The 20,054-nt window shown below is 40.6% G+C and overlaps 3 protein-coding genes and 1 long non-coding RNA gene across 8 annotated transcripts; 2 read left to right on the plus strand and 2 right to left on the minus strand.

The window, feature by feature from the left end:
• The first annotated feature begins 11,028 nt into the window (after positions 1-11,028).
• Positions 11,029-13,673, plus strand: LOC132786323 (uncharacterized). Its single transcript, XM_060792825.1, has 2 exons — positions 11,029-12,159; positions 12,697-13,673. The coding sequence occupies exons 1-2, from the start codon at positions 11,086-11,088 to the stop codon at positions 13,549-13,551; spliced, it is 1,929 nt and encodes a 642-aa protein (XP_060648808.1). The 5' UTR covers positions 11,029-11,085; the 3' UTR covers positions 13,552-13,673.
• Positions 13,674-15,605: 1,932 nt separating this feature from the next.
• On the minus strand, positions 15,606-17,050 carry LOC132786324 (cAMP-dependent protein kinase catalytic subunit 2). The gene is made up of 4 exons (XM_060792826.1): positions 16,545-17,050; positions 16,321-16,486; positions 15,982-16,259; positions 15,606-15,927 (listed from the first exon to the last, which is right to left on the minus strand). The coding sequence occupies exons 1-4, from the start codon at positions 16,955-16,957 to the stop codon at positions 15,711-15,713; spliced, it is 1,074 nt and encodes a 357-aa protein (XP_060648809.1). The 5' UTR covers positions 16,958-17,050; the 3' UTR covers positions 15,606-15,710.
• A 126-nt stretch (positions 17,051-17,176) lies between these two features.
• On the minus strand, positions 17,177-18,828 carry LOC132786952 (cAMP-dependent protein kinase catalytic subunit 2). 5 transcript variants are annotated; one of them, XM_060793737.1, is made up of 5 exons: positions 18,498-18,828; positions 18,206-18,435; positions 17,967-18,132; positions 17,445-17,722; positions 17,177-17,391 (listed from the first exon to the last, which is right to left on the minus strand). In XM_060793737.1, exons 1-5 carry the CDS (start codon positions 18,672-18,674, stop codon positions 17,178-17,180), a joined length of 1,065 nt encoding a protein of 354 aa, XP_060649720.1. In that variant the 5' UTR covers positions 18,675-18,828; the 3' UTR covers position 17,177. The 5 variants fall into 5 exon arrangements, with proteins under 5 accessions (XP_060649720.1, XP_060649724.1, XP_060649723.1 ...); XM_060793738.1 differs by having other exon boundaries at positions 17,295-17,386; XM_060793741.1 differs by lacking the exon at positions 18,498-18,828 and having other exon boundaries at positions 17,967-18,130; positions 18,206-18,373.
• Positions 18,828-19,769, plus strand: LOC132786953 (uncharacterized). The gene is made up of 3 exons (XR_009632490.1): positions 18,828-19,052; positions 19,110-19,343; positions 19,445-19,769. It is a non-coding gene; the product is annotated as an uncharacterized LOC132786953 (long non-coding RNA).
• Positions 19,770-20,054: the final 285 nt, after the last annotated feature.

Below are 20,054 nucleotides of genomic sequence, written 5' to 3' on the forward strand. Positions count from 1 at the left end.
CGACTCCGCCCCCCCTCTCGATGGAATACAAATTATATGCGCACAAAATGCCAGGCAAACTGAAGCTGAACTGACAGGCGACAAATGAGGCGTAAATGAAATTAAACGCAAGCGCGAAAATTGCAGCGCTTTTATTGGATTATTGGCGAGTGAAGTTGAGTGTGTGTGAGGGAGTGTGTGAGTATGTGTTGGGGGTAGAACAATGTGTGAATTGTAAGCTCATTTGTTGAATTAGCTCTAAGTGAATTTCGGGCACAAAACACGCTGCATGCAAAGTAAATTCTTTGACTAAATTGCAAATTAAATTTGCGCATTTTTTTGTGAGCGCTCCTCTCTGAAAATATGCAAAAATACTTTTGTAGTCAAGCAGTTTTAAAGCTGCCCGCAGCAGCCATAACAAACTTTTCATTTATTCCTGTTTGGGACAGTCCATGTCACACACAGAGAAAGAGAGGGAAAGAGTGTGTGTGAGTGAGAGGCAGCAAGTAAGCAAATGTCTGCAACTGTTTATTGTTGATAAATTGCTGGCGAGGAATTAGTGGGACTGCAACGATGATGGAAGACCGTAGCTGGAGTCGCTGCCAGGCGCTGTCAAGTGGCTGTGGCCGCTGTCCAGCTTAGCTGCCAAACACCTACAGCCACGCCTACTCCCACGCCCACACACACAGAGAGTGAAGCAAGGCATTGCTTTAGCAGCTGCTGCGGGCTCATGGCTCACAATGTTTTTAGAAAATGCAAATTTTTCACAGAGCTCGAATTCGAGCTGGAGTTGAAGCTGAAGCTGAAGACTAGGAGAGAATGGAGAAGGGAACTGGAAAAGGACTGCACTTAGGCCCGCAAATCTTTATGCCTGCTGGACTGCAGAGTGACACATGTCGGCAGCATAGCATCAGAAAGCAAATCCAAATCAGCAGCAAAATCACAGCGCTTTACTTTTGGACAACGCTGCCCACACAGATAGAGCTTTCATTATAGTCGACTATATTGTATAGTATGTGTATATATATATAGAGAAGTTGCAGCACACTCGTAATAAAGTTAACAGTCAGGCAAGTTTTGGGTTTGTTTGGCATTTATTTAGTTTTAGTTTTAGTTGAGTTTTGTGTGCCACACACAACAACAACAACAACAACTAAAATGATATGCAAATTTAAATAACTGCGAAATGCAATTGAGGTGCCTGCCTCTGGGACTGCATAATAATCAACTTCTAAATATTTAAATGCTTTAAACATTTCCGTTCTTAAATGGTACTTCAATTTAAGCACTAATCAAATGGTCAGGTATTAACTAAAGGCCTCTTAGCTTAGCTCGAGTTATACAGATTGTGGCCATAAATTGCTGGCAAATCGTTGCGTATGCCGCATAAATCTTCAAACTGTCCATTCTGCTGTCCAAGCGGAAATGTCCAATAAATTGTAATTTTTCTCTAAGCTTTTCTCCTGCTTTTCTTCTCGATTTCTTCTTCGACTTTGTCCTCGAGTGTGTGTGTGTGTGTGAGTTAGTTGCAGCTCAATCATCGTTTAATATTTATGTGCTGTTCGATTGTGAAGTTTATTGGATTTGTTGAAGAGTTCAGACCTCTCGATAATTGCAGCGTCTGCCCATTTTTATTTTCCTTGAAGTGCTCCTCCGCCGGGTTGCAGGTGTTTGTGCCCAGAATTTATTGTTTGTTTGCCCAGCACACACACACTCACACAGTTACACAGTCGATTGTCGTGCTCAATTGGCTTATTTAGTTGTTGTTATTTATTGCATTGCTTATTGGTGCTACGTGTAGCTGAAGTCCTTCGATTCCCAAATGCCAAAGAAAGCTCTTTTCTGTATAACCAAGCTGCGTTTCTATTAACTGAACATTTAGTCCACTAAGTGGTGCATTGAGTTTGTTAAGGAAATTTAGGCGAACTGATTTCGCATCGTTAAAGATAAGACATTTTAATTTCCGACAAAAATTGATAAATACAAAATTGCAATTTTCTAATGCAAATTGAATAAAAGTTAAAAGATCTCAAAACTTGACTACCTCAGAATCTTGGTAAAATCATAAAATTATAATGAAATTTTTAATCGAAATAAAGAGGAAATAACAAGGTTTTGAAAATAACAATTATTCCTGAATTGTTAAGAAAAACATATTTTAAAATATTGAAAATATATTTAAATATTATATTTGCTATAGAAAAAAAGATTAAATTATATATCAAAAGGAAACTTTTCATGTGCTCAGTATAATAAAAAAATATATTATTTATTATTTGTATTTTATATCAAAAGCAAAGAAGGATTTACATTTTGTTTCTTATTCGTCAAAATTTTGATATGCTTTCTCTAAATTATACTTTTGTTACTTAAAATCTGAATGGAATGTATTTATTAAATAAGTTGCTTAACTCGAAATAAATTATTTTGAATCGTATTATCACAGAACATACCCAGACAATATATGAACTTGATTGTAATCTACAAATGTATTAGATACCCCAATAAGATCTGCATAATATTCAGTTACGTGCTGTGCTATTCGAAATCAATTGAAGCCACATCTGTAAAATATTGTACTCGAATCGCTCACAGAAATCACAAACAACACACGCCAAACTCAAAATTATGAACAATAATGCGAATAATGAGGCAATTGTTTTGTTTGGATTCACAAAGCTTTGACTCGCCCAGTTTCTCTTCTTTTTTTTGTTATTATTACGAGTATTATAGGTTTAATGCTGTGCATCGTGATGGGACTTTGTGCCTTCATTAGATTGGCAAGTGCGGCATCATTCTGTGCATATGTTGCACATCCTTTCGAGTGGGCGGGCATCATCATCACATAAACGTGTCACATCAAACAACATTGATTAAAATCTAAAATGAAATAGTAACAGAACTGAGCTGAGCCTCAGCACGTACAGGGTGGAGAATCCTTTTTTTTTGTGTGTGTGAAAGGACATTCTACAATTCAAATTTCAATCAAATGCGACGACTACACAATGCCAATACCTTTTGGGCACATATGTTGACCACAAAGCATTGTATCATTCGCTCAATGCTTCGGGGTGTCCGAAATCAAATCAAAGACTCGCCATCCCATGACCATCGAGGGGGAAGAGAGAGAGAGAGAGTAAAAGGGTGCAGCATAAAATTGGCAACTACACTCGTATTGGGAATAAAAAAAATTGGGCGAATTCACAGGCTCACATAAAATCAGATAAAATTTTCATTACCTTATGGCCGCACATTATCGGCTTGCGGCCATCGTCTTCTCAGTCTCTCTCTCTTGAAACTGGAACTGAAACTGGAGCCGAAAACTCACGAGTGGACACAATGTGCTGCTGATGACGTTGAGTGTGCGCCACAGTTGCTGCTGTTGCTGTTGTTGTTGTTGTTATCCTTCTGCATGTTGATGATGCTTATTGTGCGCGCCCTGACGTTGACCATAAAAAAATAACGAAAACGAAGTAGAGAAAAGCAGAAAAAGAAATAGCCAGAACCTTGTAAGGAGACCGGGAGGATAACGCCAAACGCTGAATAGCTGCAACGGCTTTTGTACAACACAAACGACAAACGGAAAGTGTCCAACAGGAAATAAGCAGCGACGACAACGACAACTTGCAGCCAGGACTACAACGACTGACCAAAATAAAAAGGGTAATAATTTTATCTAGCATTCAGATCAGACACACGTCTCTCTGTTGGACTGTCTGCAGAGTTCAGTTCGCTTGTTTTTTTTGCTCGCATCCTTGCGAAGCACTTCAAAAGGCTGCTTCAAACTTTGACAACAGCCACGTCCACTTGTTATTTACATGGTTCTAGCTTATGAATAAGACAGAAAGAGAGAGAGAGATGTGTAACTTCCCCATTTTATACGCTACTCAGATTCAATTACGTGTACCTCAAGCAGCGGTAAGCAGCCAGCTGCCAACTGTGATAAAGTGGTCACCAAACTTAAAGAGAGAGAACTAAGCGAGTTGTACGTGGCTTTGAGAACGTAGCCAATCTATCAACATAATTGATGGCTTCGATTAGTTACAAATTTTGCGGAGACAAACGGCGCAGCTCAGTGCACAAATCGCCGATTAATTAAATCTATAGTTACAAGCGATTCACTGCTCAGAAGTGGAGTGAAGCAGAGAGTTTGGAGCTTTTTCTGGCAATTAATTTGGCCAACGAATTGAGCTGAACAACTGATAAACCCTTCAGCTGCATCTTTGTGTCGGACTAATGAAGTGCTGCTGCCGCTACTGATGCTTTTTTTGCTAGATGTAGGCTAGATGTCCTTTTCTTATTGGACACACTTTTCACTCTCCCCCCCTGCTGGGACACGGCAGTTGTCATGCATCTCGTGTTTAACTGCACGGAAAAAAAGTGCAGAATCCAATTCAAGTGCGACTGCGGTGTCCCCGTTGTAAATTGTAATATTTGCTCCCAATGCGACGACTGAATTATTGGAAATGGCAAAGTGCGTTGTCGCCAGACTGCGGCGCGCCAAGCTCATCAACGCCCCGTGCAACGTGCCACACTTGCATGGATAGAATGGGGCACCATAAACACACCAGGGGCACCAAGAGACGCCGCATAATTTTGCCATAACACATTTCTTGGCCCAACTCCACTAGCGGGCTACCTTGAAGCTGCCACAAGCACTTCGACTGCATTGTCGCTGTCGTTGCTTCGTTGCTTCATCGCGTTGTTGCCTGTTTTGTGTTGTCCTGGCCCTTCTGTGTGTGTACCTTGGTGCCATAAAAAAGGCAGCAGGCCAACAACTGGCGACAAAACTGGAGTTAGTTTCCATGTTTGAGGTTCGCCATCGTTCTCGTCCTGCTCTTGGCTGTCTGACAAAAATTTAAAAATGTCCTGCTGCTCGGCGAGTTCAAAGTCAATTGTCATTTATATGGTAAAGGGCGACGCATTATGAATTATACAAAACATTTCATATAAATAAGCTCTCAACCTATCGTCTCGATTTTTTTTACTCTGCACACAAAAAAGCAAAGATTACTGTGCTTAAACTTCGATAGAAGCGCAAGAGTTTTGAACTTCCTTTAATATTAAATATTATTCGATAACGTGAAAGTATAGGTTTAATTCTATATTAAATTAGTTAAGATTTGAAAATCTTTAGAAATTTAATATGATGTATAAATAAACAAATTAACTCGTTGAGAAGAAGCTTTAAAACTATCATATATCAAAACTTTCATAAAAAATGGTTAATATAATAATTGAATTCATTGAGAATGAAATGAGAAATGAGAATATAGTTATAGAAAAAAAAATATGAAGGGTAAACTTTTAAAATTTAGTAAGAACAACTTAACAAGTAATTAATTAATATATTAAAATACATTCCGTAAAAATCTCTGTTTCGTTTTTTAACTTATCTTTAGATTTAAATCAAATGGCAAATATATAAAAAAAGGTGTCAAATATTACCATCAGCTAATGCTTTCATTGTATTAATTATTTCTAACTCCATTTCATTTTCCAAGCTTTTCTCAGTTATTTCTGGCATTGAAGAAGGCAGCGTAATGTGTCTGTTTATCAGTCAAAGAGTCGACAAATTAAATTAAAAAACTGCTTTGCACATACTTTAAAAAAAGGGCTAAAAAGAAGTAACGCTTGTTGGGGCTTATTACAAAAGTAAAATCACGTGAACTACCCTGAGTGAAAGGCAACGTACTGACAATCCCTCATTAAATTCACTGTAAATAAAAAACCCGCATTCTTTCCCCGCCCTCTCAAGTGGCATGCGTTAATCCTTTTAAATGGCTTAGGCGAAAGGAAAAAAGCCAAGGAAAAATACCCGAAAAATTGTTGGAAAAATATTTAAAAGAAATCAGTGCGCCAACTTTTGGCGATACCTTCATTATTTTGATGGTTGATTTAACCTGACGCCCGTCGACAAAAGCCTGTGTTCCTTATCAGGAAGTGGCAAGAAAGAACGGATAGAGGGAGAGGGTTGGTTTTTGGTTTTTTTTTTTTGCTGGATGCTGCAACAACACGTTGTTTTCATTGCTCATTAGCGGCGACAGCGCGAGTTTAATTAGCTTTGACGTTACGTCTGATTCTCATTACGGACATTCGAAGGGTTAAGGCAAATTGCTGTTGGCATTTGCCAACGCTGCCAACTTCGAATTACTTCCCATAATTAAGGTCTACGGTACGTACCTTGAAGCCAACCAAACAAAACGAAAGCAAAATAAAAGCTGGCCAAAACAAGAAAAATGGCAAATGGCGCAAACGCTTTGATTCAATCAGCTGCTGCCCAAGTCGAGGGTTGCAAGAGCAAAAACTAATTGCCTTCTCGACATGCATTTAATCTCTATTAGAGTACCATCAAATTGATAGAAAACTTTTGCGAGCCACATGTGTGTGGATGTAAGCTCCCAGGAGGGTCAAGCTACAACTTCTAGCGTACCTTTTGCTCTTTGCTGTTTCATAAATTATTAAGGGGTTTGATTTCCACACGCTCTTCGGTCCAGTCTTTTGTCCAGTTTTTGGCATTTAAAACAAATTGTTGTTCTACGCTAGTTCGATTATTTGCCCAGGGGGTTGACCCCACAAAAACTACGTTGTGTCGGAGTTTGTGTGTTGATAATGATGGAAGTCATCACGTCTGAGAATGGACCAGGCCAACTGATAGATGCCTTTGAATTGGCCCTCGAAGGTGTGAGCACGCTTCGTACATATCAATAACCTTGTAGTTTGTTGGCACACGTGGAAAGGACTTGCAAGGACTGCGATTCTCTACGCTGTGCAGCAGCTGTGTCGACTGCTGATGACCTTTTAATTGAAGTACCCCAACTCAAACTGAGTCTCAGTGTTTTGCTCTTTTGTTGCTTGTAATTCGATCAGAGAACATTCTGAAAGTTTGCTTCTCCCTTAAGATGCGCAGCCAGGCAAACACAAAAATGCAAATAAACGCGACTGGCATTCAATAAACAATTCGAAATCAAATTTTATGATAAAGCCACGGCCACGGGAATCCTTTAATAAACAGTTCAACAAATTTGTTACACAGAAATGTGTAAGTAGCAAAATTCCGCGCACCAAGCCACGCCCCCCTACCCCGTTTTGTTGGCTCGCAGGCATTTGCCGTTAATTAAACCCTTTGGCCGGGGCCAGTGTTGAGGCAAAAATCTTTTTGGCCAACCACGGCCAAAGTTTTTCCATTACGGCAAACGCCAGTTGAAGTTGAAGTTGGCTTTGGCTTTGGCCGCAAGGCAAACGAAATCAAAAAGTAAAAATTTATGAAGCGTTTAATTGAATTAATTAAAAGCAATAATACCTTGAAATAATTGCGCCTAATAGAAAAAGTTTTGCATGGATGGACTTGCGACGATGCTGAGAACGATTTTTGGTCTCAAAACAGACAATGGTAAAACCTTTTTTTCGTAGACACTTTGCTCCTACACATTGACTTTTTGCCAGTGTTTTCTTCTGTCAGGATGAGCTAAGAGAGGTGGAGAGGAGGGAGGTGTAGAAGAAGAGTTCACGAGTTATGTGACAAATCCTGCGCACGCAAAACCCAAGCCATAAGTCAAAATTATCAACAAGATGGCAACGATGGCGTCTGCGGCAGAGCCGTGTGTCGTCCTCTGTGATGTCCTTCTCCAGCTGCAGATCCAGCTTCAGCTCCAGCTCCAACTCACTTGTGCCACAGGCAACTACAGGCGATGACTGTGACTCTGTGTGGCAGTGGCAACTGTCACGCACGTAGGCCACGCAACATTGCGAAAAATATGTCTTTGATGTCATAAATCAATTAGGATTGCCAGCGACACACACAGAGTGCTGGGTTCAGGATCTGCGCCTTAACAGCAAACAACTTGTTAGGCAGCTCACTCTCTCTCAGTCTCTGTGACTCCTTGACTCTCGTTTAAGCGCAGCGAATTGGACTTTTTTACCAACTTATTTTCAACTTTTAAACGTGACCAAATTGAGCGCTGAAAATTGCTGCAAATACCTTGGATCAAATTCGAGGCAAATGAAGCGCATGAACTTCTAGCTACAACAATCCAAACACACAATTCCCTTTTCTAGCGTAATTATGTCACATAAGTGAGTAAGGGAGGAGGATGAGTAGAAGGAAGCAAATGAAGTAAGATGTCGTCGAGTGTTAAGTATCAACGTGACATGTGTGGAAAAGTAGAAAGAAAAGAGTCTGCGTTTCCCCCGTTTCTTCGACTCGCTTTTGTTGTGCTTTCTCAAACATAATTAAGAAGTTCTCTCGGCTTGACAATAAACAGAAGTTTAATTATTTTGCCCAGAGCCAGAGGCAACTGATTAAGCCAAGGCTCACCTTTTGACTTATGATGAGTGTCGCTGTATCTGGCACTGGCTTGATGTATTGCCTGATTTATGACAGCTGACATCTGACAGCTGCCAACAGAAGCACACCACACACACACACACACACACACATACACTCATTCCATCAGTCAGTCAGTCAGTCATTCAGCCAGTTGTACATCATTAAAGCCTGCCGAGGGAAGTTTTGTTTTGCTTTAAGCCTTAATTGCTGCCCAGGCCAAGTTCGCTCTGAACATTTGCGTAAATCAAACAATTAGTCATGCCGCCACATTACCATCCCAACTATGCGACCACGACTTCGACTTTGGAAACTACTTGTCCACTTTTCCGTAAAAGATTTTCTTTCTTTCTTTTGGCCATAGTTTAATGTGTCCCCGCGGTGTTGTTTTGTGTGCCTCGTCTTACAGCAACAAGAACTGGAACCCGAGGCGAAAACAGCCAAAAGAAGGTGTTGTCCTGCACTATTCTTAATTTATGCGACATTTTGTTAGTTTGCCATTTGCCATAATAACTTCTAATACACTCAAACCCAACAGCGACGACGACCCTTTGGGGGGTTGATCCTGCATACGCATCGCTTTCCCTTTCTTATTTCTCCCCTCTCTCCTCTTAGTCTCGTGTTCTGTGTAGTGTCCTGAGAACAACTTGCCACACGACGACACATTCATTAATTTATGGTTTTGGGTCTTCGAATTTATGTACTGTTCAAAAATACAAAAGTATTTGCTTTAAAATAAAATAAAAGGGGCAAAAACTCGAAGGTGACTGTCATCGCCATATGTGTGAGTTGCTTCCGAATGCGAACAAGACAGTTAAAAATTAAATTCACTATGAAGATTCCATACTCTTCGAAGTTATGCCGAATAAAACATTTACAAGTATTTTGAAGAGTAATAAAATACATTTTTGAGTGGGAGATTAAAGGCTATTATAAAACTCAAATTACCTTTACGAATGTTTATTAAAAAAAAAAGATTTCTAAAATTTTATTATATAGTAATTTCAAACACGCTTTCATATACATTTTCAAATGTTCAGATTTAGAAAATATAATTTTATATTAAGTAACAAATCTAAATTTTTGACGACTTCTACTTCAACTAAAATAATATTTTATACAGATTTCAGCTTCAGTATATTCTACAAATTTAAGATTGCTTCACTTTATAATTTAATCAAATGAAAACCGCAAAATTCTTGAAGCTTTTTGTGGTTTTTCGAGATTTTACCTATTACAAAAATAGGTTTTATAAAACTCGATGTGCTACTGTATACGGAAGAGATTTTGTGCTACCAAAATTAGAACTCATTATAAGCAAAGTTAAACTAAATAAAGCTTTTAATTTATGCAGCATATGTCAAATTTAAAAATACTTCACTGAGCTGTCAATTAACATTGGCTTCCCATATTTATATTCTTAGCTTCATTTGATTAATTCCTTCTCCAAAGTTACTCATCTTGCGGTAACTTTACGTCAGCTTTTTTATTCAACCGCTAACATCGTGAGTTACAAAAAAAGAAACTTAATAGTCTTTACAGAGAAAGAAGATAAGGTGTTAATAAAAAGTGAATTACATAAGCTTGTCTACCGGGTTTTGCTGTCCACTCGTTATGCGAGAGTTCGCTGCCCCTGCAAAGATATAGATACTATATAGATATAGATATACTGTATAGCAGTTGTGCCTCCCCATTTGGGCAGCATCCACTTTGGCTGCAGAATTGTGCAACTTGTTCGTTCTAAATGGAAGAACAAAACTCGTTTGCGAGCCTCTAAAGCTCGTTTAAATTTAACATTTTATTAGCGACTCACACCTGGTGTGTGGTTCAATCTCAGTCGCAGTCGCCGTTGCAGTCGGCGTCGCTGTCGACGTCGTTCTGCTCGCTTTCGCCCGCTTTTCGCATTTGGTAATCACAACGAACTCAAAGCTGAAGCTGAACACAGACAACGAACAAGTTCAGTGCCCTCGAATTGTGTTGACTTGATTGGAACTGCGCGCGGTGCTTATGATGATATGTTATGTTTTCTTTCTTTCCTCTGTTGACCACACGAATTTGCATTAAAACTGGGTTAAGCGTGTCCAGTTGCTGGTCATAGAACCTTTATCGAGCAATCTTCGAGCATCGTGCAGCATGTTTGTTGCATGATTCCCATCAACTATATACTTTATTAATGGATGTTGCTTAATCGTCAGTTATTTTATGGACACACACACAACATACGTTGCTCCACAAATCAACAACAAGAAAACGCAATTAGGCGGCTCCAAAATCCGAAAACTTTGTAAGCTAGAAAATCAAATGTCAATCACGTAGCCCATGTGGAAACCTGTTAACATTTCAATGACTTTGAACTTTTGAGCGCGGCTCACATGAATTTTTCTTCTTTGGTGTTTCGATGTATTTATTTTGTTTTATTTTTTTTGCTGTTTACATTTACATATTGATTGTTTGCTTGACCCATTTTGTGCGGAGCACTCGAGCCCACGCCACTTCCACTTTCGTTGGAGCGCGACTTTCTTTAAGCCATGGCCAAAGCCGGGCCCTAACTTCTGTCCCCAACAAATGCTATATGCGATTGTAATTGTGTTTGAATTTGTTCGAACACAAAACGCCAACTTCAACGTCCACAGCGGAATCGTCGCCACTTTGTAACCAGTTTCAATTCTCGACGTCGCAAACGATTCTTGGTTGGGCTTTTTATAAAAAGTCTTTGGCCAACTTTCTTGTGCTTCATTCGCGTTTCAGCCGCGATCGCACAAACGTCTCTCTCGTTCGAAATGAAAGCTGCAATCTTGCTGCTCGTCTGCTTCAGCAGTCAGATCTTTTCGCTTCCTTCGCCGGCCAAGGAGGAACCGCTGCCCAATTGGTTTGCCAGCGAGGCCTCGCAGCTGATTGCCACACAGCTGCTCAAGTTCAACAAAGACATCGATGCCAATCAGGTGCACTCACCACTCGGTGTTGCTTCCATACTAGCTGTGCTTGCCGAGGCTTCTGAGGGCGAGACCTATGAGGAGTTTGCCAAAGTCTTTGGTTTCCCCAAGGAGCGTGAGGCGCTGAGAGCCGCATTCGCTGGCATCTTGTCTGGCTATCAGAATCGTGATGCTGCTGTGCCGTTGCCCTCGTTCCAGACCTGGTTCTATGTGTATCGCAACAACAGCGTGAAGGAGGATTATAAGCAGCTGCTGCAGCGTCACTACTACGTCGAGGTGAAGGACATCAATCGGCAGGAGTACGACTGGAGTGAGCCCAACACTTCCCTTCAGCTGGAGGGCAATGAGCAGGAAGCTGCCGCCAACACCGAGCCCAGCAACAGCAAAGATGTCATTGGCTTCGAGACGCTGAAGCGTATCAAATTGGACGATGATGATGCGCTGGCGCCCAGCAGCGATACCTATGGCGAGGAAGTGCTGAACAAGGAAGCGTCTAAGTTTGATCGCGACATCGATGACAAGCAGTATGTGGAAAAACCAGTTGCTTTGGCTGAACGCGAGCGTGAACTGACCACCGAGGAGTCGGCAACGGCAGTCAACGATGCGGTGACAGTGGAAAAACAAGAAAAACCAGCTGATATCCCGCTGAACATGCTGGAAAATGCTGGCGATAAGCAGCAGAACAAACGCAGCGAGAGCAACGAACAGAACCCCAATGTGGAGGAGAACGAAACGGTGCAGGAGGATGAAAAGCTGAACAAGCCGCTGATCGAGTTGAGTCCCAATCCAGTGACCGCTGGTGAACCCGAGAAGGTGCGTCTGCCGCTGCAGAAACTGGAAAATGCCGTGAAAACCATGGTCAAGGAGGGAGCCGATGAGATTATGATTGCCCTCGAGTCGCATCTGAGTTCGGTGGCGCGCGTAAGTTTTTCAATTCTTTACTTTAATAATTGCAATAGTGAAGAAAAGTATCTTAGTGCTGAATTTAAAAACTCTGTTAAGTAATATATGTATATAGGAAGAGAATTATCATTTTTAGATTCTTTTCTTTTAAATTAAAGTGAAACAAGTATTTTAGTTCAAGTCGAATTATGTCAATCTTCATTTAACAGTTTAATTTTTTAACATTCAGCGTTTACTTTTACCTTGCAGATACTCCAAAATGAATTTACATTTTAAATATAGAAATATTAAATTAATGGCTTCTGATTTCATTAATATTTCACGAAGCAGTAATTAAAATAATAATTTACATATTCAATGTTGGATTTAACAGCTTCTGCTTATGTTAACTTTGCAAACGGCAATCCTTAATTAGTACTGCAATAGTAAATGTTAATTTGAGTAATGAATCACAATTTGTATATAATCTAAAATTAATTAGGAACTATGGCATTCTTACTTATTTTACTTAAACTTCTCTTTACTCTTTGTATTCTCACCCATCTCTCCCAATAGTTCTACAGCGGTCGCAGCTTGTTCCGTCGTGATGATATCGCCTCCGCTTTGAGCGCCAACTCCATCACAGGTCGTGCTTTGGGCTCCAAGTCCAAGATGCTGCTCTTCAACGGTCTTTACTACCGCGGCAGCTGGGCGCAACCTTTCTATCAGCTGCGTGATGGCAGCGACGAGTTCTTCTTCATGACCAACGAAGACGCCATGAAGACACCCATGATGCATGCGCGTGGCAAGTTCCGTGTGGCCGAGTTACCACATTTGAAGGCGCGTCTGCTGTCGTTACCCTACGAGAATGCCCGCTATAGTCTGTGCATTGTGCTTCCCAATGATTCGGAGGGACTCAGCGATGTCATCGCTCAGCTGCAGCCCAGCGATTACAAATATGCACGCGAGCATGTGGAGGAGAAGGAACTGCATGTAACGCTGCCCAAGTTCCAGGCCGAGGAGACATCGCGTTCGGAGGCAATGCTTAAGCAGCTGGGACTACAGCGTCTCTTCTCGCGCAACGATGCCCAGCTGGGTTTGCTTTCTGATGACGAGGATCTGCATGTGGATGAGATTGTGCAGTTTGTCAATGTGCGTGTGGATGAAGGTGGCAGCAGTGCCAACTCTTTGTCGGCGGCCACAATGCAGGCAAGATCTCCAAATGCTGCGCCAGAAGATGAAGGTTTGCCTGTGCCCGAGCCTGAGCCTGAGCCAGCTGGTGTTGAGCGTTTCGATGTGAATCATCCATTTGCTTACTTCATTTTGGATTGCGAACAGCAGTTTGTGCTTGCCTCGGGCAAAGTTTATGCACCGGAGTTCAAGGATGATCTGCCACCCGTGGAAATCGAGGTGGAGTTGGAGCAATCATAGATCATCATCTCAAGCACCATCGCATGCGCATTTATCTCATCAAAACGTTTAGCACTTAAGTTTCGTAACGAATTTTCACCGATTTCATAAATAAACAAGAATTTCATTTTTCCGAAAAACAACTTTTTTGCTTTTTCGAATTGAATTTTTCCCAGCCACTTGAGCACAGACAACAAACGTTCAGCGTTCGCCGGTGCTCATTTGCTGTGCAATCAAAACAACAATTAATTCGCTTACTCGACTACAACAAGGACATACAGGAGGCAGGATATCAACCCTCAAATTGTCTGTCTGTAATATGAAATGTATCTGAAGCTGGGCATCGCTAATTTCCGTGCTGCAAATTTGTCATTGCAGTTACTTTGGTGGTGCTTTTTTGTTGACTTAAGAGCAGCATCCGACAGAGATTTAGATCCATCCAAAAGTTCGAATTCTCAGGCTACTCAAGCGAGAGGCGCATCCGACACGTGGCTCTGGGCATCAAAACTGGCAGCCCTGGCGAATCCGTGAATGCGTGAATGCGAACTCTTCAAGTGGTCAATGGACTGCAATTAAAAGACTCATTAGAATGCATGATGTCTTCTTCACAGCGATAGTCCTGCCACTGTTTTTCCCACCCCACAAAGGTGCTGCCAGGTCTCGGCATTGCGAATACTATGCTAAAATACAACACAATTTCCAGCTGAGTCTGAAGACGCCGTAGACGTCGCAAAGTCAAAGACGCGAGAGGGGAAAGAACAAGGCGCCAAGCTGGCGGGCGCCAAAAAACCAGAGGTAAAAACAGGAGTAAATGCGTGCCATGATTATGGTGATGACGACTGCCACCCCAAGCGCACACAGAGAAAGAGAGCGAGAGCAGTGGTTGAAGTGGGCCAGACGATGATGTTTCATCTTTTCCACATGAAAACTCACGTAACAAAAATTATGATAATCATAACTTTTTTTCTACGATTTTTTTCGCCTTTGCTTTGCCTTTGTGCAAATGCTTTGTTTTGTTAGCCACTCGGACAAAGGACTCACTGAAGCTGTCGCAGTTGCCCCTCAAGTTTGGCCAAGCCAAGGCTAAGGTATTTTTGGGCCAGGCTGGCGTCTAGTTTTTGTCTGGACGTTGCTCTATTTTTATGAAGTCTTTGCATATAAATCAATGTTTTCCCTGATATGCAGAGCACCCGCAAAAGGTATACAAGATTTATAAGGCGCGTCTTCTTTGCTTTTTTCTTGATACCCGGCTGCTTTATGGGAAAGAAGGGCTTTTTGCAAAGTGACAAGAGTAAATACATATATAAAAAAAAGGTATCAAAAATGTAGAAATAAAATCTTTTCCAACAGTTACGTTAACTTTTCTATTCTTAACATTCAAATGTTATGTAAACTCTTTAAATGCTGTTAATAAGAGTTAAATACATTAATACTACGGCAAAAATTACTAATTACTAACCGGGTATCTCACAGCCGAACACTTCAGATGAAAACTTTGCAAATTTTTTCATTTGCTTCCAACTCGTTTAAACATTGTTTAACAAGATAGAAGTTTTGGCATGAATAAAAAGATAATATAGATAGTACAGCAACTTGAAGAGATGCTTCTGCTCTTACCTCATACCTCCTCCCACACAAGTGGACTAGTGGGGAAGGGGGCAAGAGATCGCACATAAATAAAGCGAGCGACCATAAATCCATCCATCCAATTGCATCAAAGACAAACATTCACTTGATGGTATAGTAATTTCAACAAAGCGTCATGCTACGACGTCTTCTAAGATTTATGGCCTCGCTTCAAGTCTAATTACAAGTTAAGTTCGTCGAATTAAGAATGTGTCTGCAACAAGTGTGGGAAATCACTAGAAATTTTCAATCGCAACCAGCTGCTTTCCAAGAAAAATCTAAACCGAAACAAGTACAATGTTTTGAAAAATATTCGCTTTCTCCCCCAAAAACTCCCCCTTCAATGCGTTTGTGGCGTGAAAATGGAGTAAAGACACATGTGGATGCCAACTGGAAAGTGGGGGAGGCAGCTGCAGCTGGTGGGTGACAAAGAGAAAGAAACACAATACTATAGCCAAAGTCTTTAGTTGAAATTGAAAACAAAACAAAATGCCAAAAAATAAAATTGAATTAATTTCGCAATTCTTCGATACTCCAATGTAAATACAATTTGCTTAGAAGTCTGCAAAGGCTTCCTCGTGTCGCATTGTTTTAGCCTTGGCTTTTTGTTTGCCCTCCGATTGCTTGTCAAAATTGGAAATATCCTCAGCGTCTGAAATGGCGGGCAAATAAGGAGCTGGAACAGTTTGATTCAGCAGCGGTATCCAATCGATTTCCTTGAACCACTCGTGATCCTTGATATCCCGGTTGCCATTAATCAAATTACCAAAACTTCAAAGCAAAGCTTAATTAAAAATGCTAAGGGAATCTATATTGAATACTTGCCGCTTTGATAGATCCACTTGCAACAGATGATCAATCAGATGACGCAACGCACCGGATAATGAGCTGGGCATTTTATATTCACCCTCACAGATCTTATTGTACATCACCATAACATCACGATTATGCGAGGCAAACGGCGAATGGCCGCAAACAAATTCATAGATCAAGACACCAAATGCCCACCAATCCACACTTGTGCCATAAGGCTTCGATTGAATGATCTCTGGTGGCAAATACTCAGGAGTGCCACACAGCGTCATGGTACGTGTTTCTACTCTCTAGAAAAGCAAAAGAAGATATTAGAAAAATATTTAAAGAAAATTTCAAAATACTTCATGCCTTTGCAAAGCCAAAGTCAGTGACTTTCAGGTAGCCATTTCTGTCAATCATAATATTCTCTGGCTTAAGATCGCGATAGAGCAAGCTGCAATAGTGCAAATACTCTAAGGCCAGAAACACCTGAGCAGCATAGAAGCGCGCTTGTTTCTCCGAGAATTTACGAGATCTAGAATAGAAATTTATAAGATCTTTAAGTGCAATTGTCCAACACTTTTTTCACTTACTTGCGATGATAGGTAAAGAGTTCACCTCCCAGTATAAGTGGAATAATCAAATACAAACTGTCGTTATCCTTATACGACGCAATCAAATGTATTGTAAATGGAAAACGTATCGAGTTTAGCACTCGCTTCTCGCTCATCACATGCACAATCTGTTTGGTCTTTACAATTTGATCCTTGCTCAACTGTTTGGAGGCATAATAAGCATCGCCATCCTTCTCCTTGATCAGCTGCACCTTGCCAAAGGAGCCAGAGCCCAGCGTGGCTTTTATAATGTAACCCTCGAGACCCGTTGTTGGCGATGGCGTATTACGTGAATATTTCTTGCTAAAGTCATCTTTCATCTTACTCAATATGACGGCATAATCAACTTTGGGACTAAAGTATTGCAGCTCAGATGCGGATGTTCGACCCATTATCAAAAGCAGCAGCACACGAAATTACTGAAGCTTGAATAAATATAATACTACAATTTCGAATTTTCAAATAAAAAAAAAAAACAACAACAGTTTTAAACATTAAAACCACATTGACTCTCTTTGATTTGCAACTCAAGGAATAGATGATTTAAAAAAAAAGTATTTAACAAACCGCCCAAAAGCTAATGAACAAAGTAAAAAGTATCTGGACCAACGTTTAAAAATTATTAAACAAGTCTGGATGGCGATTTATTTTGGACTTCACTTTCGATTTTGGTTCGAAATTCTCGAAATTTGACAAATCTTCAATATTTGACACAGTAGGAATATACGGAGGATTTATCTCCTGATTAAGCAGCACAAACCAATCAACGCCCTGAAACCACGGATGATTCTTAATGTCCGACGATCCTTCGACCGCGTTACCTAAACTAAAGCACAGGCTTCATTCCATTGTGAAATAAATTAGAGTATTAAAACTTACCGCTTTGAGGGTTCCACCTGCATGAGATTCTCAATGAGATTCTTCAATTGGGCAGTGAAAAATGATGGCAAACGCATCTCGCCCATGCAGATTTTCGAGTACATCAAAATGACATCGCGATTGTGCATCGAGAATGGCGATTGACCGACAACAAATTCATACAGCAATACACCGAACGCCCACCAATCCACAGACTTATTGTACGGCTTCAGCTGAATGATTTCCGGTGCCAGATATTCAGGTGTTCCGCACAAAGTGCTGGTGCGATTATCAACGCGCTAAAAGGAGAGAAAAATAGTAGATCGGTAGGTGAAGTTAGGAGATCAAAATCTTAAGAATACATAAAAGTTAAATGATTAAAAGACTCTAATCATAACGTAAATGTCTTAACAGAAAGTAGTATAGGGAACCAAACTTAAGAGGTTTAAAATAAAGATACTTTTGGAATTACAAAAATTTAATCTGCATATATTTTCTACTTAACAACTTCAGCAAATTTTTAAGTCGTAAACCAAAACTCACCTTGGTGAAACCGAAATCCGTCACCTTGATGTAACCCTTGGCATCCATCAGTATGTTCTCAGGCTTGAGATCGCGATACACGAGATTCATGTGATGCAGATACTCGAGAGCAAGCAACACTTGGGCTCCATAGAAACGGGATTGCTTCTCATTGAACTTGCGCACTCTTGGGCAAAGGATTGAGGACACTGTGACTGTGTAATTGTGAAGCAAAAACTACTGCAACTACTAACACTCACTTGCGATGATAGGTGAACAGTTCGCCACCATTGACAAATGGTAGAACTAAATAGAGATAGTCAAAGTCCTTGGTGGAATCAATTAGATGCACCAGAAATGGAAATCGCACAGCACTGAGGACAGTCTTTTCGTTATGAACATGATTGATCTGCTTTAATCGAACCAGATCATCCTTGTTCATCATTTTGGCCGCATAATAATTCTTTCCATGCTTTTCCCTGACTAGCATCTATTTGAATTTCATTTCGTAATTATACATTCATAAATTAAGCTGAATTAAAGCCAACTTACAACGGTGCCAAAGCTGCCATTGCCTAAAATGGCGCGTTGCACATAACTCTCTAGATTTGTGTATGGCGATGGTTCTTGGTGCTGCCAACGTTCGTCGAACTCTGTCTTGAGATTATCGAGTATGGTAGTATAGTCGTCCTTAGAATTGAAATATGGCTGCAGGTGCTGGTTACTCATAATCAGAACGCATCTTCCACAATGAGGACGGACAGACACGGAACGGGAATATCTGATAACTTATACACTTGTAAATCGATAAACTGTTAATTTTGATATTCATAATTTTGACGTTTCACAATCGTCTCAATTGGAAACAAGAAAATCAAAACAACCTTTGTCTCGAACTAATTTCAATTATGCGAAGGCTTTAGGAAATTAGGCCAAGGTATGACAAATATCCGTCTACTCCCCAAAAGTCAGACAGACAGACGGACAGACAGATACCACATGAAATGCCAATTTCCTGTGCTCAAACACACACTCAGACTCACTCACACACATGTCAAAGTCACCTCGACTTCTCGACGTGCTCTCCGGATGTTTGGACTTGGAAAAGTAAGAAAAATTGCAAAACGTCCACTTGATAAATGATGTTAACCAAGATTACATAAGTTGGTAATTTTCTAGTACATTTATTTCTACATGTCAACTAGTCAGTTGCTCGGCTCGAAACTCAGGACTCACTGGTATCCTGGACAGAGCATTTGCAGCTGGCATGCCGATGATGGACATGTGTGAGTGTGTGCCACAGCCTCAAATCCTGAAACTGATGTGGCTGCGAGACTGATGCTGATAAGAGCGATATGGGCTCCGGATGCTCCGGTTGTTGCCTGACCGGCTTTTAAGGTAACTGTCAACGAAGGCCACGTTATTGGCCATTTCGAAGGCATGTGGCCACAGACTCTTGTGTACCCAAATTGACAATTATTCATTCAATCTTTCGACAGAGCCTCTTCACTGTCTTTCTATCTCTATCTCTAATTCCATGTGAAAATTGCTTTCTAAATATGTTTTGGGTTGCACTAATGTGACGGCATTTATTTCTCGGCAAACTTCATTATTGATTGAGCCACTCACGAAAACGCACGACACAAAAGGGTCAAGCAGAAGTGTGCTCACATTTGAGGCAATCTATTTCTTAAATTGGTTTGAGTTGGGGCGGAGAGAATTACTAAATCAAGGGATTAAAATGTTATATATGTGTATATTTGTTTAGCGCCTCACGCTTTATATGCAAATATTGTTTTTAATTCACTTAAAATCATCCATGTAGTCACGTACTTAACATCACACAATTGCTTTCACTTGCACTCTCTCCCGTTCTCTTTTTAGGTTTTTTGTGTGTGTGTGTATATCTCGCTTTGGGAATCTTACCAGTAAATTAGAAATCGTGCAAAAACTAAACAATATCACTTAGAACGAACCCAAACCAAGTCCAAAAAGCTGCGCTCATTTAACTTCCAGCCACAAAAGATGAGCGCGTTTTCTCCTCCTCCGCCTCCGTTTCTCCTCTGCTCACATCTGGCGAAGATAAACTCCAGTGGGCTAAGATATGTT

This window comes from Drosophila nasuta, chromosome 2R (assembly GCF_023558535.2).
Source record: "Drosophila nasuta strain 15112-1781.00 chromosome 2R, ASM2355853v1, whole genome shotgun sequence".
In the NCBI taxonomy this organism is placed as follows: domain Eukaryota; kingdom Metazoa; phylum Arthropoda; class Insecta; order Diptera; family Drosophilidae; genus Drosophila; species Drosophila nasuta.

Bases quoted from the DNA above. Each gene is read 5' to 3' on its own strand.
- LOC132786952 (XM_060793737.1), bottom strand. From the start codon at position 18,674: ATGAGTAACCAGCACCTGCAGCCATATTTCAATTCTAAGGACGACTAT. The intron at 18,436-18,497 runs GTAAGTTGGCTT...AAATTCAAATAG, and splicing joins ATGGCAGCTTTGGCACCGTT to ATGCTAGTCAGGGAAAAGCA. The intron at 18,133-18,205 runs GTGAGTGTTAGT...CCTTTGCCCAAG, and splicing joins CTGTTCACCTATCATCGCAA to AGTGCGCAAGTTCAATGAGA.
- LOC132786323 (XM_060792825.1), top strand. From the start codon at position 11,086: ATGAAAGCTGCAATCTTGCTGCTCGTCTGCTTCAGCAGTCAGATCTTT. The intron at 12,160-12,696 runs GTAAGTTTTTCA...CTCTCCCAATAG, and splicing joins ATCTGAGTTCGGTGGCGCGC to TTCTACAGCGGTCGCAGCTT.
- LOC132786324 (XM_060792826.1), bottom strand. From the start codon at position 16,957: ATGGGTCGAACATCCGCATCTGAGCTGCAATACTTTAGTCCCAAAGTT. The intron at 16,260-16,320 runs GCATGAAGTATT...TTGCTTTTCTAG, and splicing joins CTGACTTTGGCTTTGCAAAG to AGAGTAGAAACACGTACCAT. The intron at 15,928-15,981 runs GCAAGTATTCAA...TTTGCTTTGAAG, and splicing joins CAAGTGGATCTATCAAAGCG to TTTTGGTAATTTGATTAATG.